At 40.2% G+C, this 14,661-nt stretch overlaps 1 protein-coding gene across 1 annotated transcript in view; it reads right to left on the reverse strand.

Moving 5' to 3' along the window:
- HECW1 (HECT, C2 and WW domain containing E3 ubiquitin protein ligase 1) overlaps positions 1-14,661 on the reverse strand; it is a gene marked incomplete at its 5' end in the record, with an annotated part of 85,786 nt that overhangs the window by 32,767 nt on the left and 38,358 nt on the right. The window contains 3 exon segments of the mRNA XM_009581443.1: positions 9,251-9,403; positions 12,262-12,375; positions 13,796-13,916. Of these exon segments, the coding sequence (XP_009579738.1) occupies positions 9,251-9,403; positions 12,262-12,375; positions 13,796-13,916 (388 nt within the window).

Consider the following 14,661-nt stretch of genomic DNA (forward strand, 5'->3'; position numbering starts at 1 on the left):
CCTGAGCAATGACAAGCCTTTGAACAAATTAAATGGGAGATAGTTCATGCAGTAGCCCTTGGGCCAGTCCGGGCAGGACAAGATGTAAAATATGTGCTCCACACTGCAGCTGGGGAGAATGGCCCTTTCTGGCAGAAAGCACCAGGGGAGACTTGAGGTCTGGGGTATTTAAGCTCGAGAGAGACTGCTCATCATAAACTCACTGGTAAGCACCCAGGAATGTTTACACCATGTGATGAAGCATGATGCAGATATCCTTGAGCTAACTGCAAACAGGTCATCTGCAGTGCAGAGCCATGTGGACTTACTACCCCCAGTCCAGAAGCCGTACACTTGGGTTTGCACTGTGCTGGAATTCAGCTAATGATCCTTGCCTCTCGGGATGAGGTTCCTCAACTGAGTAAACTCAGAAATCTGTGTGCTAAAATTCAGGCATGCTATTAATTGTTTGACAGTCTATTTTAGGTCTTGTTTTACAAACCACTGAACACCTCCAACTTTTATTAATATCACTGCAAACTGACAGCTTTGCTCCTCTCCTGGGAACATGCAGAATGCAGCAGACCTGGACCTTCGCGTCACTGTTCTGAAGTCCAAGAAAATTTTTGACACTTCGTTTACAAATCTTTCCAACACAATTAAATAATTCCAGTTTCTAGTCCATCTTTTCCAGAATGAAAGTCCTAAGTCACAATGTAAAAAGCTTTCTTCAATCAGACACAAGATACTGAATACACAGTTCAGTATTCCTGTTATTAAATACAATTTTTTTCACAGAGGGTGGACAGATCAGGATTTTTCTTATCCTCCATAATTTTACTGAGATTTTGAAAAATATTCCTGACCCAAGTTAGGGCAAACTGACAAACCTGATATTGCCTTTTTCACTTTAAATACATTCAGATCAGATCAATTTAAATCTTTAATCTTCCCTTTTTCTGCATTTTAATGTAACACTAAGGTAACATACTGAAATGAAGAATAATTTTCAACGGACAAATGAAACTTCTAACTTTCAAAATATCCCAGGGAGAGACCTACACAAAGAGAAATGCCTTTTCTACTCAAAAATACCCAAAAGGAATTTGGGTGATTTACTGAAAACAATTCTGTTCTGCAAGCAGTCTTTCTTTTGATGTATGAATTGCATTTACTAATAAAAAAGGTTAGCTTGGGAATTTCTGCACCTGCTCTAATTGACTTTTCTTTACCTTACCGAAGTGTGAATAAAATGTAGTGAGAAATAAGGAGGGGCAAAGACGACCCAGCAATACTTCATAGTGACAGCTCAGCCTTGCCATTCCAGTGTGACTGGAACAAGAGATACGAGGACATTCATCACTCCCTGGGAGTTTTTCGCCACTACAAATAAACACACAATCACTGCCCACCCTGATGCTTCCCTGCAGGCCCACACGCTCAGAGACAGTGTGGATTTTACCCTTTTCTCCTCTACCACATGCAAGGTGGAGACACTATAGAGATTTTCATGTGAAGCCTCCCATCTCTGTGCAAATTTAATCCGCAATGTTGCAAAAGACTAACTGGCCTTAAGCAAGGGAAACAAAATATAGATGACTTTTGTAAAAACACAAAAAACAGAACACCCGCCTTTCCCTCAAACCAAACTCTAATTATGGAAGCAGTGCTAGGCAATATGAGATTCAGAGAAGGGAAAAAGGAGGAGAGACTGAAAGACATCTCTTCTTTCAACCTGTGTTATATCGCCATTCAGATCCTCAAAAGAACTTGAAAAAAATCCTCCAGTAAGAGACAGAAAGTCAAGGATAAGGTTAATATAAAGCAGAAACTTTTTTTAAAATAATGGTTGCTGTAGAAGCTCAGTTAGGGATAATGGTTTTTTTCTCCTTCACTTTGGTTTGCCTTTAATCTTCCAATTCCTCCTGACCCTTAATAAATAATTAACCAGCTGTTGAGGCAGGCTCTATGTGATATAGTCATACCTCAAACTTCATAGGAAAATCAAAGTTTACTTACGTACAGAAGGCATTGAGAGAGATCACAGTGCAGCAGCAAGAAGGCATTTCAGTAACATACCCATTTCACGTAGTGAAAAGGTCTTATAAAATGATTTCAGCTGCATATTTATTTTAATATCATTCTTGTCCAGAAGATTTACAATAGTGCTTAAAAATTTCTCATGCAAACATAATTTATTTAAAATAAGATATTGCTAGTAATTAAAATTTATCATGTAATGTAATATTAAATGGTTTGGTTTTCTATGGTGCCTTTCATCTGAGAATTTCAAAGCAGTTCAGAGCATTAGTGCACATCAAATGGATTTCAAGTTGATTACATACTAGGAAATCTCTTCAGATGGAAACTGAGGCAAAGAGGTAATCATCTAATTTCAAGAACAACTGGATGTTGCTGGATGCCCACTCTGGGGTGCTCTATCTGATCTGATTTTCGAGAGGATGATTTTTCAGCATTTAGCATTAACAGGCCCCTTCAAGATGGTTGCAAAATTGGTCTTCTAAATTCATTCCTCCCCCAAATGCAGACCCACGTAACTGGCCCCTTGGAGCCCAAAACCAAACTCAGTGTTTCTGACTCCCTTAATAAAACAGGTATTGGGCCATACGTAGGTTGCCTGCCACAACAGTTGAAACATTAAAGAGATAAATGAGTAATTGGGCCACATATTCCCCAGAGTTGCTTTCAGTCAGTAGAGAGGAGTAATGGCTGTTTGCAGACCTCCTGCTTAGATGCTGTGACTACATTTCTCCACTGTTTCTATAAAGAGCCACAGAATGTGCCTAAATCCATCCTATGAGCTGGTCAGCACCGGAATACAACCCATTAGGTTATGAGGCAATTTGTCACTTTCTTCAAAAAGATTTTAACTGAAATAAGTCATTCTCCATGTAGCAGGATTAATGGAGCTTTGTTTCCTATAGATCTGTCTCTGATGGCCCTACATTACCACACTGCAATAGCTTCAGTTCCTCCTACACATCTCTGCTAGCACTTCCCACACTTTGGAGTACCTCCAGTTCCTCCCTTCTGCCTCTCCTGAGCTTTCACAGCTCTCCCTCACATCCTCAAGCTACTGAGCAAGATGATATAGCTGGTTCGCAGCCTGCGCATGTGATGGACCCGTGAGCTCGCTCGTGCTAACTGGCCAGTCAAGAGGCCAAACAGAACAGATAACTGTTGAGCTCACCAGCCTGCCCTCACTGAGGCACTCTTCTGCATATCTATCCTTCACCCAGCCACAAGTTTCGCAAAGGAAAACTAATTTTAGGAAATTAGTATCTTCGAGATGTTTACCTTCCTGTCAGATAGGTCTCAAACTGATTAGGAAACTGTCTGACAGAAAGGCAGGGCAATTGCACAAGGCACAACTCCTAAGGAAATTGGGTTAAGAAAACCAACCAAGCTCTCTAAGGAGAAAGGACAGCTGAGGTTGCAACATTCCTGGTTCTTCTTGGGTTTATTAAAACAAAAAATGGGAAAAACAACACCCTGCATTCTTTGGCATGCCTGAGACGGATAGTGATGGCTATGTGGTTTCTCATTTACACGAAATAAATAAAAGGGAAGGTCAGAGTTTGGCTGGGGGTATACCCACACAGCATTGTGCAGGCAAAGGGAGCTTGCTTTACCCATTTGCCAAGCTTGCCAGAGCACGTAAAAGCAATCAAGGCAGTGCCAAGCCTGAAGTAATCAGTCCTGATGGGAGGCAGCATAGATTTTCTCAGCTCAGTGTTGCAGTAACCACGTCACTTGGCTTGGAGCACAGGGAAAGCAAGTTCATGTCTGCATGGAGAGTGGGCGCAACAGGCTCGCATCTGCCTGCAGAATACAATGTAGAAATACATGAAAGTTTTCTGTCTGACTCCGTTCAGCAGCACAGACAAGAATACAAGGGGTATTGGAGGGCAGAAAGAAAGGATAACTATGGGAACTGAATGAAGAAACTCCTGCCCCAAAGCAGTTCTAAATGAGCATTAAATTAATGAAGTTCATTAGAACATTGCAGCCAGGAACCAATCTATGGCTTCTGGGGACCTTGGCCATTGGATCTGACTATATCATCACCTTTGTGGTCTTCAGTAGGGTTCTGCACAAAAACATTTTACTCACAAGTCTTCAAATTTGTAATAAGTTTGGCTAAATAAATGTATTAAATATCATTTAAAGGAAAACAAACAAACAAAACACAACAGGACTTTTCTGAGATGGATACAGAATGCTAAGTATGATTAGCAAGCTGTAAATACTTCCAAGATAACTGTAATACTGGGGTACTGCTCTCTGGCTGCGTAAATGTCACAGCAAGGTCCACAAATGCCTAATTGTTAAAAAAAACATGTTCTCATTAATTCGCTATGAAAACACAGAAAAAGATGTTTCAAGTTAGCATCCCTCAGATCTCCAAATGAATGTCTGTGAATGATTTTATCTGTCTAGGCCATCTGGTCTTCTATGCAGAGACTGGGCTTCTTTTCACATTTCTGGCTGTGGTTCTACATTTACAAACATGCAATGAACTAACAATTCAAAACTAGATGATGTGAAAAGGATTGCTGGGGTGAGTTAGATAAAAGACCAGGCAAGTGATCTGGGAACAAAAAGTCTGGTGTAGGTGACCGTGCCATGAGTACAGTGCTGTCTCTCGAAGGGTGCATTACATTATCTTACTGGATTACTCCTGGGGGCAGGACTGCTGTGCAGGAAAACTCTGGTCCACTCAGAAGACGTGAAGAAAAAAGACTGCATTTCCACCTGACAGCAGTTCACGAACACAGTGTTTTGTGAACTGAAAAGGCAACAGTACTTTCTTTGTCACTGTCAGATGAAGTACTCACAGCAGGGAGGGAAAATTCACAAAAAAACACTGAGAATTGCTTTATTCTAAGAAGTAGAACTTCTCACGTGATATTACGACGACAGCCAAATCATAAACATCTGAAATTGGTAGCCACATGAACAATGAAACAGCACAGAGATAATACTCTTCAGGTTTGGTGAAAATGATACAGAAATAATCACAGAAACAAACATTCAGTTTACCATTTTGCTCAGCTAGAGCTCAGTAGAGAAATACTATGGAAAATGATAGACAGAATAAAGACCTGAGGAAACCCACAGTGTATCATAGCATGATTAGACAAATCATTTTGTTACAATACAGAGTGAATGAGATGTAGTGAAAAGACGCCAGTCATTTTCTAGGCTTTTTGAAAATGCACCATGAAGAAGACAGGGAGAGTAAACCAGTGACCCACATGAGGATTTGAGACTATGCAAACTCTGGAACGAGATATTTTGTTGCCAGAATTTAGAAACACACTTCCTCTATCTATTACGCGTCAGGATTTTTCTTCTCTCAGGGTTGATTTACCCATCCAACCTTTTATTATTTACTTATTTTTGGTGAAAAGGAGAACTACAATATTCAACCAAACCTTAGTCATTCAAATCAGAGACAGAAACCCCAGTGAAAAATTATCTTTGTATACCCTCTAATATTGGGCATCCTGGACCCCAGTGCTTCAATGCTGCAGGAAACTGAAAGTCAGTCTAAAATCTTTCGAAGGACTGTTAGTGAGAAACTAATATGGCAAGCTATTGGGAGCCATTTATTAGTATGTAAGAACTCAGCATTATGGAGCTGTACTGAATATTACACCTCTAACTTTGTGCAAGGTTGTGACAGAAACATTTAATATTCCCCACTACTCTGTCTCCCAGCATATTGAGCAAAACCTGAGGAGGATTCTTCAGTGACTCACTCTACTTCAGTTGCCCAAAACACCTACCAAGAGCAAAGACAAGAATATTCTTTCTGGGCTAAACCATATTCTTTCCACTGAAATAATACATAGCAGCTGCCACCACATTTTGCCCACTTATTTGGAGAAGGGCAAAATACTTTAAGTGGGGATGTAAACAGTATTTTAGAAGATGTTTTCAAATATCCAGGCAAAGAGCTAGACACACTACCTAGATCAGATAGAATGGCTCATTACTGGCATGGATTAAAAGCAGCTCTTCTGGCTACGAGCTTCAGGTACATCCTGTAGCATGCAGATAAAAATGTGCATCATCAAACTTCTTAGGTCTAGAGAGATATAACTGTGTCCTTTCAGATACAGGGGGATTTAAAATAATTTTTTAAAGTTTGAAAATGTGTGGTATCTTGTATTTCAGCAGGCACATATGTTAACTGAAGGAAAAAGTCTTATTCAATGGAAGCTTGCAGGAAAGGTGTTAAATCTCAGTTTCTCCATAAATGAGAAATATTTTCCAGTCATTATGTCTCTTTCTTAACTTGGCATACATACAACTACTCTGTGCTTTGATGTGCTCATTTTGGACTCAGAATGCTGTTTGTACAAAGAGTAAGGCATGAAATAAGCCATTAACAGGGGCAGAACTGTAACTTTTAGGCCAGGGGAAAAAGAGCAGTGTATTTCTCAATTCTGCCAATATGAACAAAACTTCACATCTTTGCATTTTGTTGTATTTATCTCAAACTCGCCACTGTTCACTTAAGGAAGAGAAAATGTAAAGTAATTTTGAGGGAGTTTTTTTGCTAGCCCTGTTTCTTAATATAGCCATGTCTGGATAGGTCTTGCAGAATTACTACACAGAAAAACATGTCAAGGGTAGATTCCACACAAATGACAGCACCAAAAGGCATACAGTTCAAGAAATCTGCAAATCTAAACCAATTGTGGTTGTGTGGTTTTCATGACTGACATCAAACTTCAAGCTTTGAAAAGACTACGAATATCAATTATCTGTGACCCTGGGACTCTCAAAACTGATTCATCCATCTATGCTAACTGATGTCTCATAACAGATTCGGGAACAGGAAAATAATCTTTATTTCTTGCATGTTAGAGGGAGGAGTTGAAATCATGTTGGAATCATATCAACAAGTAAATCTGAGAAACAGAAGTTTTAGCACTGACTTTGTTGAGAACAAAGTTGGATAAAGACTGAGAACTTCAGAAAACCCTATTCCTCATGAACAAATAATGACAAGCAAGTTAGTACAGTGCCCTCAGAGAAGTTAGCCTATAAAGCCTTTATGGGAGAACTGTACTCTTTGAGTTTTAAAAAGCCTAGTCCAAATCCTATCTTAGCTGGCTGCACAGACTTCTGAATACAGTACTCTGTAACCCTGTAACAGTACAGGGTCACACATGAATAGCTGAGATCAGTCAACATAGAGAGCATAAAAACATTTAGAATGCCTAGATATCTACAAGCCAATCATGAAACCTATCAGACTAATTATAAACTGCTGGTTGCAGCCAGTTATTTCCATAACAGGTTCAAGAAGTATTTCCAAGCCTTACTGGATTGCTTATCTTTCCCTTGGGTTCTGCAATCTTGCCCTATTTACACCACTTTTTGTACAAACCTCTTCGTTCATAGCTTTTATTTCCTTCTGCAGACCAAGGGACTTCATTTCTCTCTCCTAAAAACAGAAAATCAAAAATGCCCAAAGCCCAAATAACATTTTGTACACAAGAAGCCTGTATAGATACATGTAGTTGGAGAAATAGTATCCTAAGTGTCTAACTGCTACTGATTTCTGAGTTAAATGCTAACTGCTATAGAAAATCCTATCAGATGTCTTTCTGCTGTTCTATACGCCCAGGACACTTTTAAAAATCTGTCTCTTCCATGCTGAAATCTCTCAATGAACAGAAGAACAAAATGAGGGGAACAAACAAAGTATATACTTTTTGCAGCAGAATTTATTACTTAAGAAAACTGCAGCTGAACTCTTTGCAACGACAGTATTTATAACAGATAAGAGTTAGGGCTTATTTCAAATACTACTGAGATAACATGGCAACGCCTTTTCTGGAGAAAGAGGCCTGCGTCCAGTTTGCTCACAGTGTGAGCAGAATGATCTTGGGTTTGCACCTGCCTAAGTAGTCCTGTGTCCTGAAATCAAAATGCATCTTCACAAAGACAGCCTCCTAAATCAAGTTTATCCATGCTGCCTGTTAAGCTGAACAAAGGACAGACTGTATTTCTTCTTGAAAATTAGGAAGCCACTGCATAATGTCTAATGAACAGGATTGCAGTGGGAGACGGACAAGCTGTAAGAACGAAGCCACTCTTTTCCTGCTAACGTCAGCAGAGAAACAGTCTAATGCAAAGATCATTGTTAGCATAATGCTCCACTGCTGGAAGTGATAATGGGAAGGAAAAAAAAAAAAAAAATTCAGACACCATGCTAGGTCCCAGCAACATCCTTTTTTTTTTCCACTGCAATCTTAATAGAGGTGACGGTACAACCATTTAGTTGTTCTTGATCTCCTGCCCACAGTAAGCCAAAGCAAAGGAGGACCTGTTTACATGAATAGAAGGGCATGTTCTATTTGCAATTTAAAAGGAGCCTGAACTGCCTTTCATTTTAAAAAAGGACCTCTGAGAGGAGCCAGCGAGATTGGTTAGGCAAAGAAAAACGTCATAGGAACAAACCCATGTGGCAGTATTTCTTCGACACAATGAAATCCCACAAGGGATCAAACGATGCCCAGGGCTGGCAGCCCATGCTCCACTGAACCACATCTGAAACTATCAAAGGGAAAACAACTCCCAAAGACAGACAGATCTGGAGGCAGATAGAAAAATGAGGAGATCACAATAAGCATTCAGAATTTTTGATAAAGAAACAAGATCAGCAATTTGTCTGTTTGTACACATACTTGGTAAGGTGAAGTACCTTCTCGCTCTGCTGGCCTTGCCACACACAAGCGGGGACACTCTGTCAGTGGAGAAAAGGGAAACTGCTTTCACTGGGCCTTTTTTAAGGCCTGTAGTAGGTACAGAGCAGCAATGTGGCTCTTAGAGAATGCTGTATAGCTTCCACGCACAATGCTGCTTGATGTACAGAAAGACCACACTTGCTATTCTTAGAAAGGGACCAAGGAGAGGAGGCCTGGATTAAGCAGAGCTCTTCTCCCTGTCCTTTTCCCATTCACACAGAAGTACACAAACATCAAGTCCCAAGTAATGCGAGCAGGACATTTTAATAATAGTACCTCATCACAAGTCCTTTTTCAGAGCCTGCTGTTGTATTTACACTTAACTCCCTCTCTTCCTTCTCCCACGCTACTTCCCACTTCTTCCCAGCAGAAGCAACGATATTTGTATGTAGTCTAGTCTAAACTGGCAGCTTTTGTGTTTTGCATTTCCATTTCTGTATTGCTCTAAAAGGATTGTTCAATTCTGCATAAAATGTCCTTACCATTCCAGGTGATTTTCAACAAAGGCAGACATGGGGCTGATCTGTACAGTGTAAGTGTCATTGGCTGAATACTCAAACAGCCCATAATAGGGATTGAAGAGCTCCTGAGAGAGAAGGAAGAAGAATTCTCGGGAGGGGCCACTGTAGTCCAACCTGGAAAGGAAAAGGTAAAAAAGATAAAATGAGACTCATCCCCATTTGAGTGAATTTCCTGGGTTTTGCCTACATTGGCTGCTGTCTAACACCAACCCCTGTGCAACCAAGTGTTTCTAACATGGTGTACCTCCCCTCTCAAAACTTGATTCTGAGCCCTGAACAAGTCACGATGCTGAAACTTCACCAGCATCCAGGTTGATCTGGGAGGAATCATAACTCAGACACATCCCTTAAGTAGTTTCTTTTCCTTTGTTCCAAATGCTTAGTAAACCGGAGATACAAAGCTCAGCCTTGCCTTAGCTGCTGGCTAGCAGAGGGCTAGCTTTTTAGTAAGTGGGTTTGAACTGCCTATGAACAGCAGTTCTGGGTTCACAGCCCAGACTGAAGTAGAAATTGCTCTTACTCCCCTACACTGAGATATAACCAAAGACACAATCTGGCCCCAAGGATGCTTTCTTAGCTATAGGTATAGCCTAAAGGTCAATGCTGAACAAGACCAAGTCCCAACAGAACAGTGTCTCTTAAGATAGAACAGTGATTCCTCAGTTGTTCCACCCAAGCTCTTCTACTTTTCTGATTGTTTCAAACACATGTGGTACACCTTAAGCTGTGCTTTGCTGTTGCGTGATTTTGCTCTGTAGAGAGTCACCTCTTTTCCTTGTGTTTTTTTTTTTTAAACTCAACTTTTAAATCAAGCTGTTTCCAATTATCTCAACTTGAGGCAGGGGGGAAGCTTCACGAATGCATTAAACCCAACTGTGATGGATTTATTAAAAACAGATCGTCCTCTAATAATGGTAGGTAGGTTTTTCAATCTAAAATAAATCTACACGTAGCAATATGAACAAATGATTTGTAGCCATATATCATGTGTGCCGAAAGATTTTCTGAGGTGGGCACTATTCCTTCTACTTAACAAATGTAAAGTAAGTGGAAAACTCTGCAGCTGGATCAGAATGCTCTGTATTATGTTTGAAGTTATGGAAACATAACCACAAGGGGTTGAATGATTGATTTGTGCAACTAGAAGGATGATAAAGGGAGGCTGGCCTATCCTCCTCTGTTTTACATCCGGAGATTCAGTACTTTTCTCTTTGAGCAGCTTTAGCTCTAGGATCATGTGGTGAGACTAAAGCCACAACAGCAAAAGGGGATGGTAATAAGCCCACATGAACCACTAGTGCTAACCATTTAACAGATCTGGTTCAATGGACATTAAAATACTGGGCTAAGCCTGATGATGGCTGGAGTAAAGAACTACAAACAATACCTGTCTATATTTAAAAACCTCCAAGGAAAGCCTAGGTATTGCATTTCTGGGCAACACATTAACTCATCATAAAGCCTTGATAGTTCATTTTCAATGTCATTTTAGCTTTGAAACACATGGGAAGCTGTGCCCATACAGCATCACATGGCCATACAGCATCAACTCTTCTTTTCAGTAGGGAATTGGTATCTTGGAGTCCCTCCAGCAGAACCTTTATTAGCATTAAACAGCAGAAACCCTGGGGGAATGTATCTTCAGATGTAAATGAACCAGTGAAGAATGAATGATTTTGCAAATCAAATTGGTTTGTAATTTCTCCTGAGGATACCATGCCACACACAGTAAAAGTTATTAGAGATGTGGGGAAAACAACTTGACTTTGGCCAGTGTTAGCATACTAGAACGCTATTCCAAAAATGCAAACTGAGGTATGCTGCATGTTTATGCTTTACTTGCAAGCCAGAGGCAAAACCAGCTGTGAAAGACAACCTCTGTTAAATAATACTGAATCCATGGAGTATAAAAAGTAAGAGTTAAGAAAACCCCTGATACTGAGGTCACTGAGTGACTCTCTTTTTGATGCGTGACTTCTGTTTTCCACTGGACCTAACATGTCCCAGACAAGCTCAGCTCAGCAGAAGCTCTTCACTTGACATGCCACCTCAGAGCTGATAGTGTCAGCAGTTGCTGGACATGCTGAGAGCTGCCCCAGAGCCTTCCTGTTCTGCTACCTTTGGAGCTGAAATCCTATCCATGTGTTGTTTTTTTTTTTTTAAAAAAAACTTTATATACAAAGCTATTGAAATATGATTTCAAGCCTTTGTTATATGGAAATACGCACAATGGTCTTTCCATTATAAAAGCATGTGGATTAAACCTCAATTACAACGTAGCTCTTGAGGTGAGCCAGGGTGGCTTTGAAAGGTCCTGTTTAGATTTGGAAACAAAAGTTCAGGGGCTGGCTTTAATCATACAAGAATGGATCATGGATTTGTAAGGCTGGCAGAAAGTCTCCTGAGAAAAGGCCTTCTCAAGAGACTTCTATTACTTTCAGCTTCCAACTGGGTGAATTAAACTGTAAGGACTGAACAGCATTCATGTTTCTCACTTCAGCCAGAAACAAGAAGTCCACATATGGATAACAAATGATCATTAGATGGCATGCAAAGCAAAAATTTTTGAAGCAAAACCAGATCCATTTTGAAGAGTTAGAGTAACAAACGGGATAAAGGTCTGGAGTCTAATTATAGCCCTGAGACTGATTCAGTGTGTCAACATGGGCCTGTAGTTCAGTTTTGCCTTCCAGCCAGTCAAAATACCTATGGCAAGAAGATGACATTAGATTTAACCACTTAAATTGTCACTTTGAGGCATCTAGATGGAAGGTGCTACAGGAAAATGAAGCATTATTGCTATTGTTATTTTTAACAAATGTCTGAGCTGATTAAGATGAATCACTTACTCAGAGGTAAAACAAAACCAAAGAAACATTACATAACAAGAGAGGCTCAGCCTTACTCAATTCTGCAAGTGTTTTGCAACATAACAGCTACTTCAAAACTGATAGCATTTAGTGGTTCCCTACCCTTCCTCGCCAACAAACGTGACGTAGAGTTTGTTCCGCTGGAGCTCCTTGCGTGAATATGCCATTACCTGGTTGAAAGTGCCTTCCAGCAAGTGGTCACGTCGTATAATTAACCTGCAAAGGGAGGCAGAAATAGAGATCTAATGATTGAGTCTTGTGTGAGCCTGCGAGGCTGAAAGTAAACAAGAGCTGGTAAAAAGAGACATTCATTCTCAGATAAGTTAATAAAGTTGCATCCACTGGTGCACGTGCTACTTGACCATTATGGGTTTTTAGTGAGTTGTTTCAATTAGGCTTTTCTATATGCCTCAAAGATTAATTTCTTCACAATGCTGTGATTAGGTTCAAAGTGTTGCTCTACTTAAGACTCTCTGTAACACCTTCTATGTACAAATTTGTATGGTAGAGGAGGCTGTGAGTTTCCTGCGTACATGATGTCACAGCTTTCTGGGATTGGCCCCAAACTCTTCCTGGATTTAATCCAGTGAATGTCCATGGAATTACTGTTTCTGTAGCAGGGTAAGCAAAGGGAGTATCAGCCTCTGTTTATATAACACACCTCTCACTCCCCTGCCAACCTCTAAAACAACTTAATGAATAGTACATTTAAACACCATCTGTGCAAGAAATCGTTCTTGTTCATATGTTCATGCACATTTTAAGACAGACCTTCTAAAATGTATTTCATGTCTGCCTTGGACCCACTTAGCAGGACACCAAAAGGGATAACCAACTGCTAGGACTCCCCAGCTCTGTAAGAATATTTTGATGATGATGTTTGCCTAGAATAAATTGCTTGGCTTCATACTTTTTTTTTTTCCCCCTACAACAGATGTGATTTGGTAGGAAGCCAACCTGATGCATAAATTCAACCAGATGCCCAGGAAATACCTTAGAAACATATAGTCCTTTGGCCAAGTTGGATAACTAGATCGAGCACAAGTAGGTACAGACTCAAAAGCCAAATAAAAAGACGTCTGGAAAGCAAACTCCACAACCAAGTGACAGAGATCACCAAAATACATGAAGAGAGGCAGAAATCTCTCTAGTTCAAATCTAGGAGGGCTACCAACACAAAGAACTACTAAAAGTTAAACCTGCATGTACAGGCTAACTTATGTAGAGTCATACTCTGGTCCTGAGTTATAACGATATGTAGATGCAAAGGATTTGGAGTCACTCCATCATTACAATGACATAGCTGTTAATAATCTCTGGTGGACGTTTGCGTGAATGGATGATTTTCTGACTAGCAAATTATAGGTAGGAATACCAACACCCCTGTTAAATAGGTAGGGAATGGGAGTGTAAGAGAGTATGAATCTATAAGAAATAAAACTTGCACACAAAAGCCTCTTGAAGGTCACTCTTTTGCAGGATATACTAAGATCTTATCTCGCCCTGACGGTTCATGTACAAAATGCAATCTCTGGTGTGTTTCCCACTCCCTATCAAGTGTCTTCATTCATGGATAATGATAAAAGACAAAGCTACACCATGTTAGACTATTTGAGTGACTTGTCATAATACTCACTTAATTTTACCTGGACCTTGCCCATACCCTTTGGCTTCAAGTTTTCGATAGAAATTGCGCAGCTTGGCTTCAAAGTCCCTCCTGTATGGAGAAGGTGCTCTTGCACTTGCTCGCTGCAGTCCTGGTGGGAAAATGAACAGCATCCTGAAGTGTAAGGGGCTTTAAATTTTTCCAAATCATGCATCTGATGTTTCCAGACAGAACTGGCTAACAAATGTGTTAGGAACTTTTTACAGGTATACAGTGCACTCTGTATTATTTTGTTTTACTTGGCATTAATGGAGTTGTAGGTTCCTATAATTCAGTGATTGCAATATCTTCTTCACTAAAAGAATTGTTAAACTTGCCTTGTGTGTGCCTTTGTGTTGCCTCAGCCTTTAACTTGATTGATTTGAATGGAAATTCAAGGATCAGAAAGGCATGAGAAAGACTGACATGCATAACTCCCACTCACGGTCACTGATATTTAGGTCTTCTTTTCCTTTTGCACTTTTAAGAGATCTTTCTCCTCTGCATTGTATGGGAGATCTCCTTACTTGGCAGGATTAAACCTCTGGAGCTCAAAGCAATGCTTCTCACTGGAGCCTAGCACCCTAGCCAAGCTGGGAATCGGGTTTCCCTGCGTTAATCTGACTGTATATTAAACACTTCCAGCTATCAACACAAAACCCTTTGTGGCATCAAGAGGGATTTCTGTCAGCAAGAAATGCTAAATTTTCCTATTATGATTCACACATACAGCAGATTTTTAGCAATTTGGGACCTGCTTTGTTTTGAAGTCTGCATTCCCAAAGTAGCTGATTAGTCCTTTTGTATAAACAAGTGCCATGCCATAAAGGGTCAAAGAATGGATCCGTGAAATCCCA

Source organism: Fulmarus glacialis, unplaced genomic scaffold (assembly GCF_000690835.1).
Source record: "Fulmarus glacialis isolate BGI_N327 unplaced genomic scaffold, ASM69083v1 scaffold4757, whole genome shotgun sequence".
NCBI classification, from domain to species: Eukaryota; Metazoa; Chordata; class Aves; order Procellariiformes; family Procellariidae; genus Fulmarus; species Fulmarus glacialis.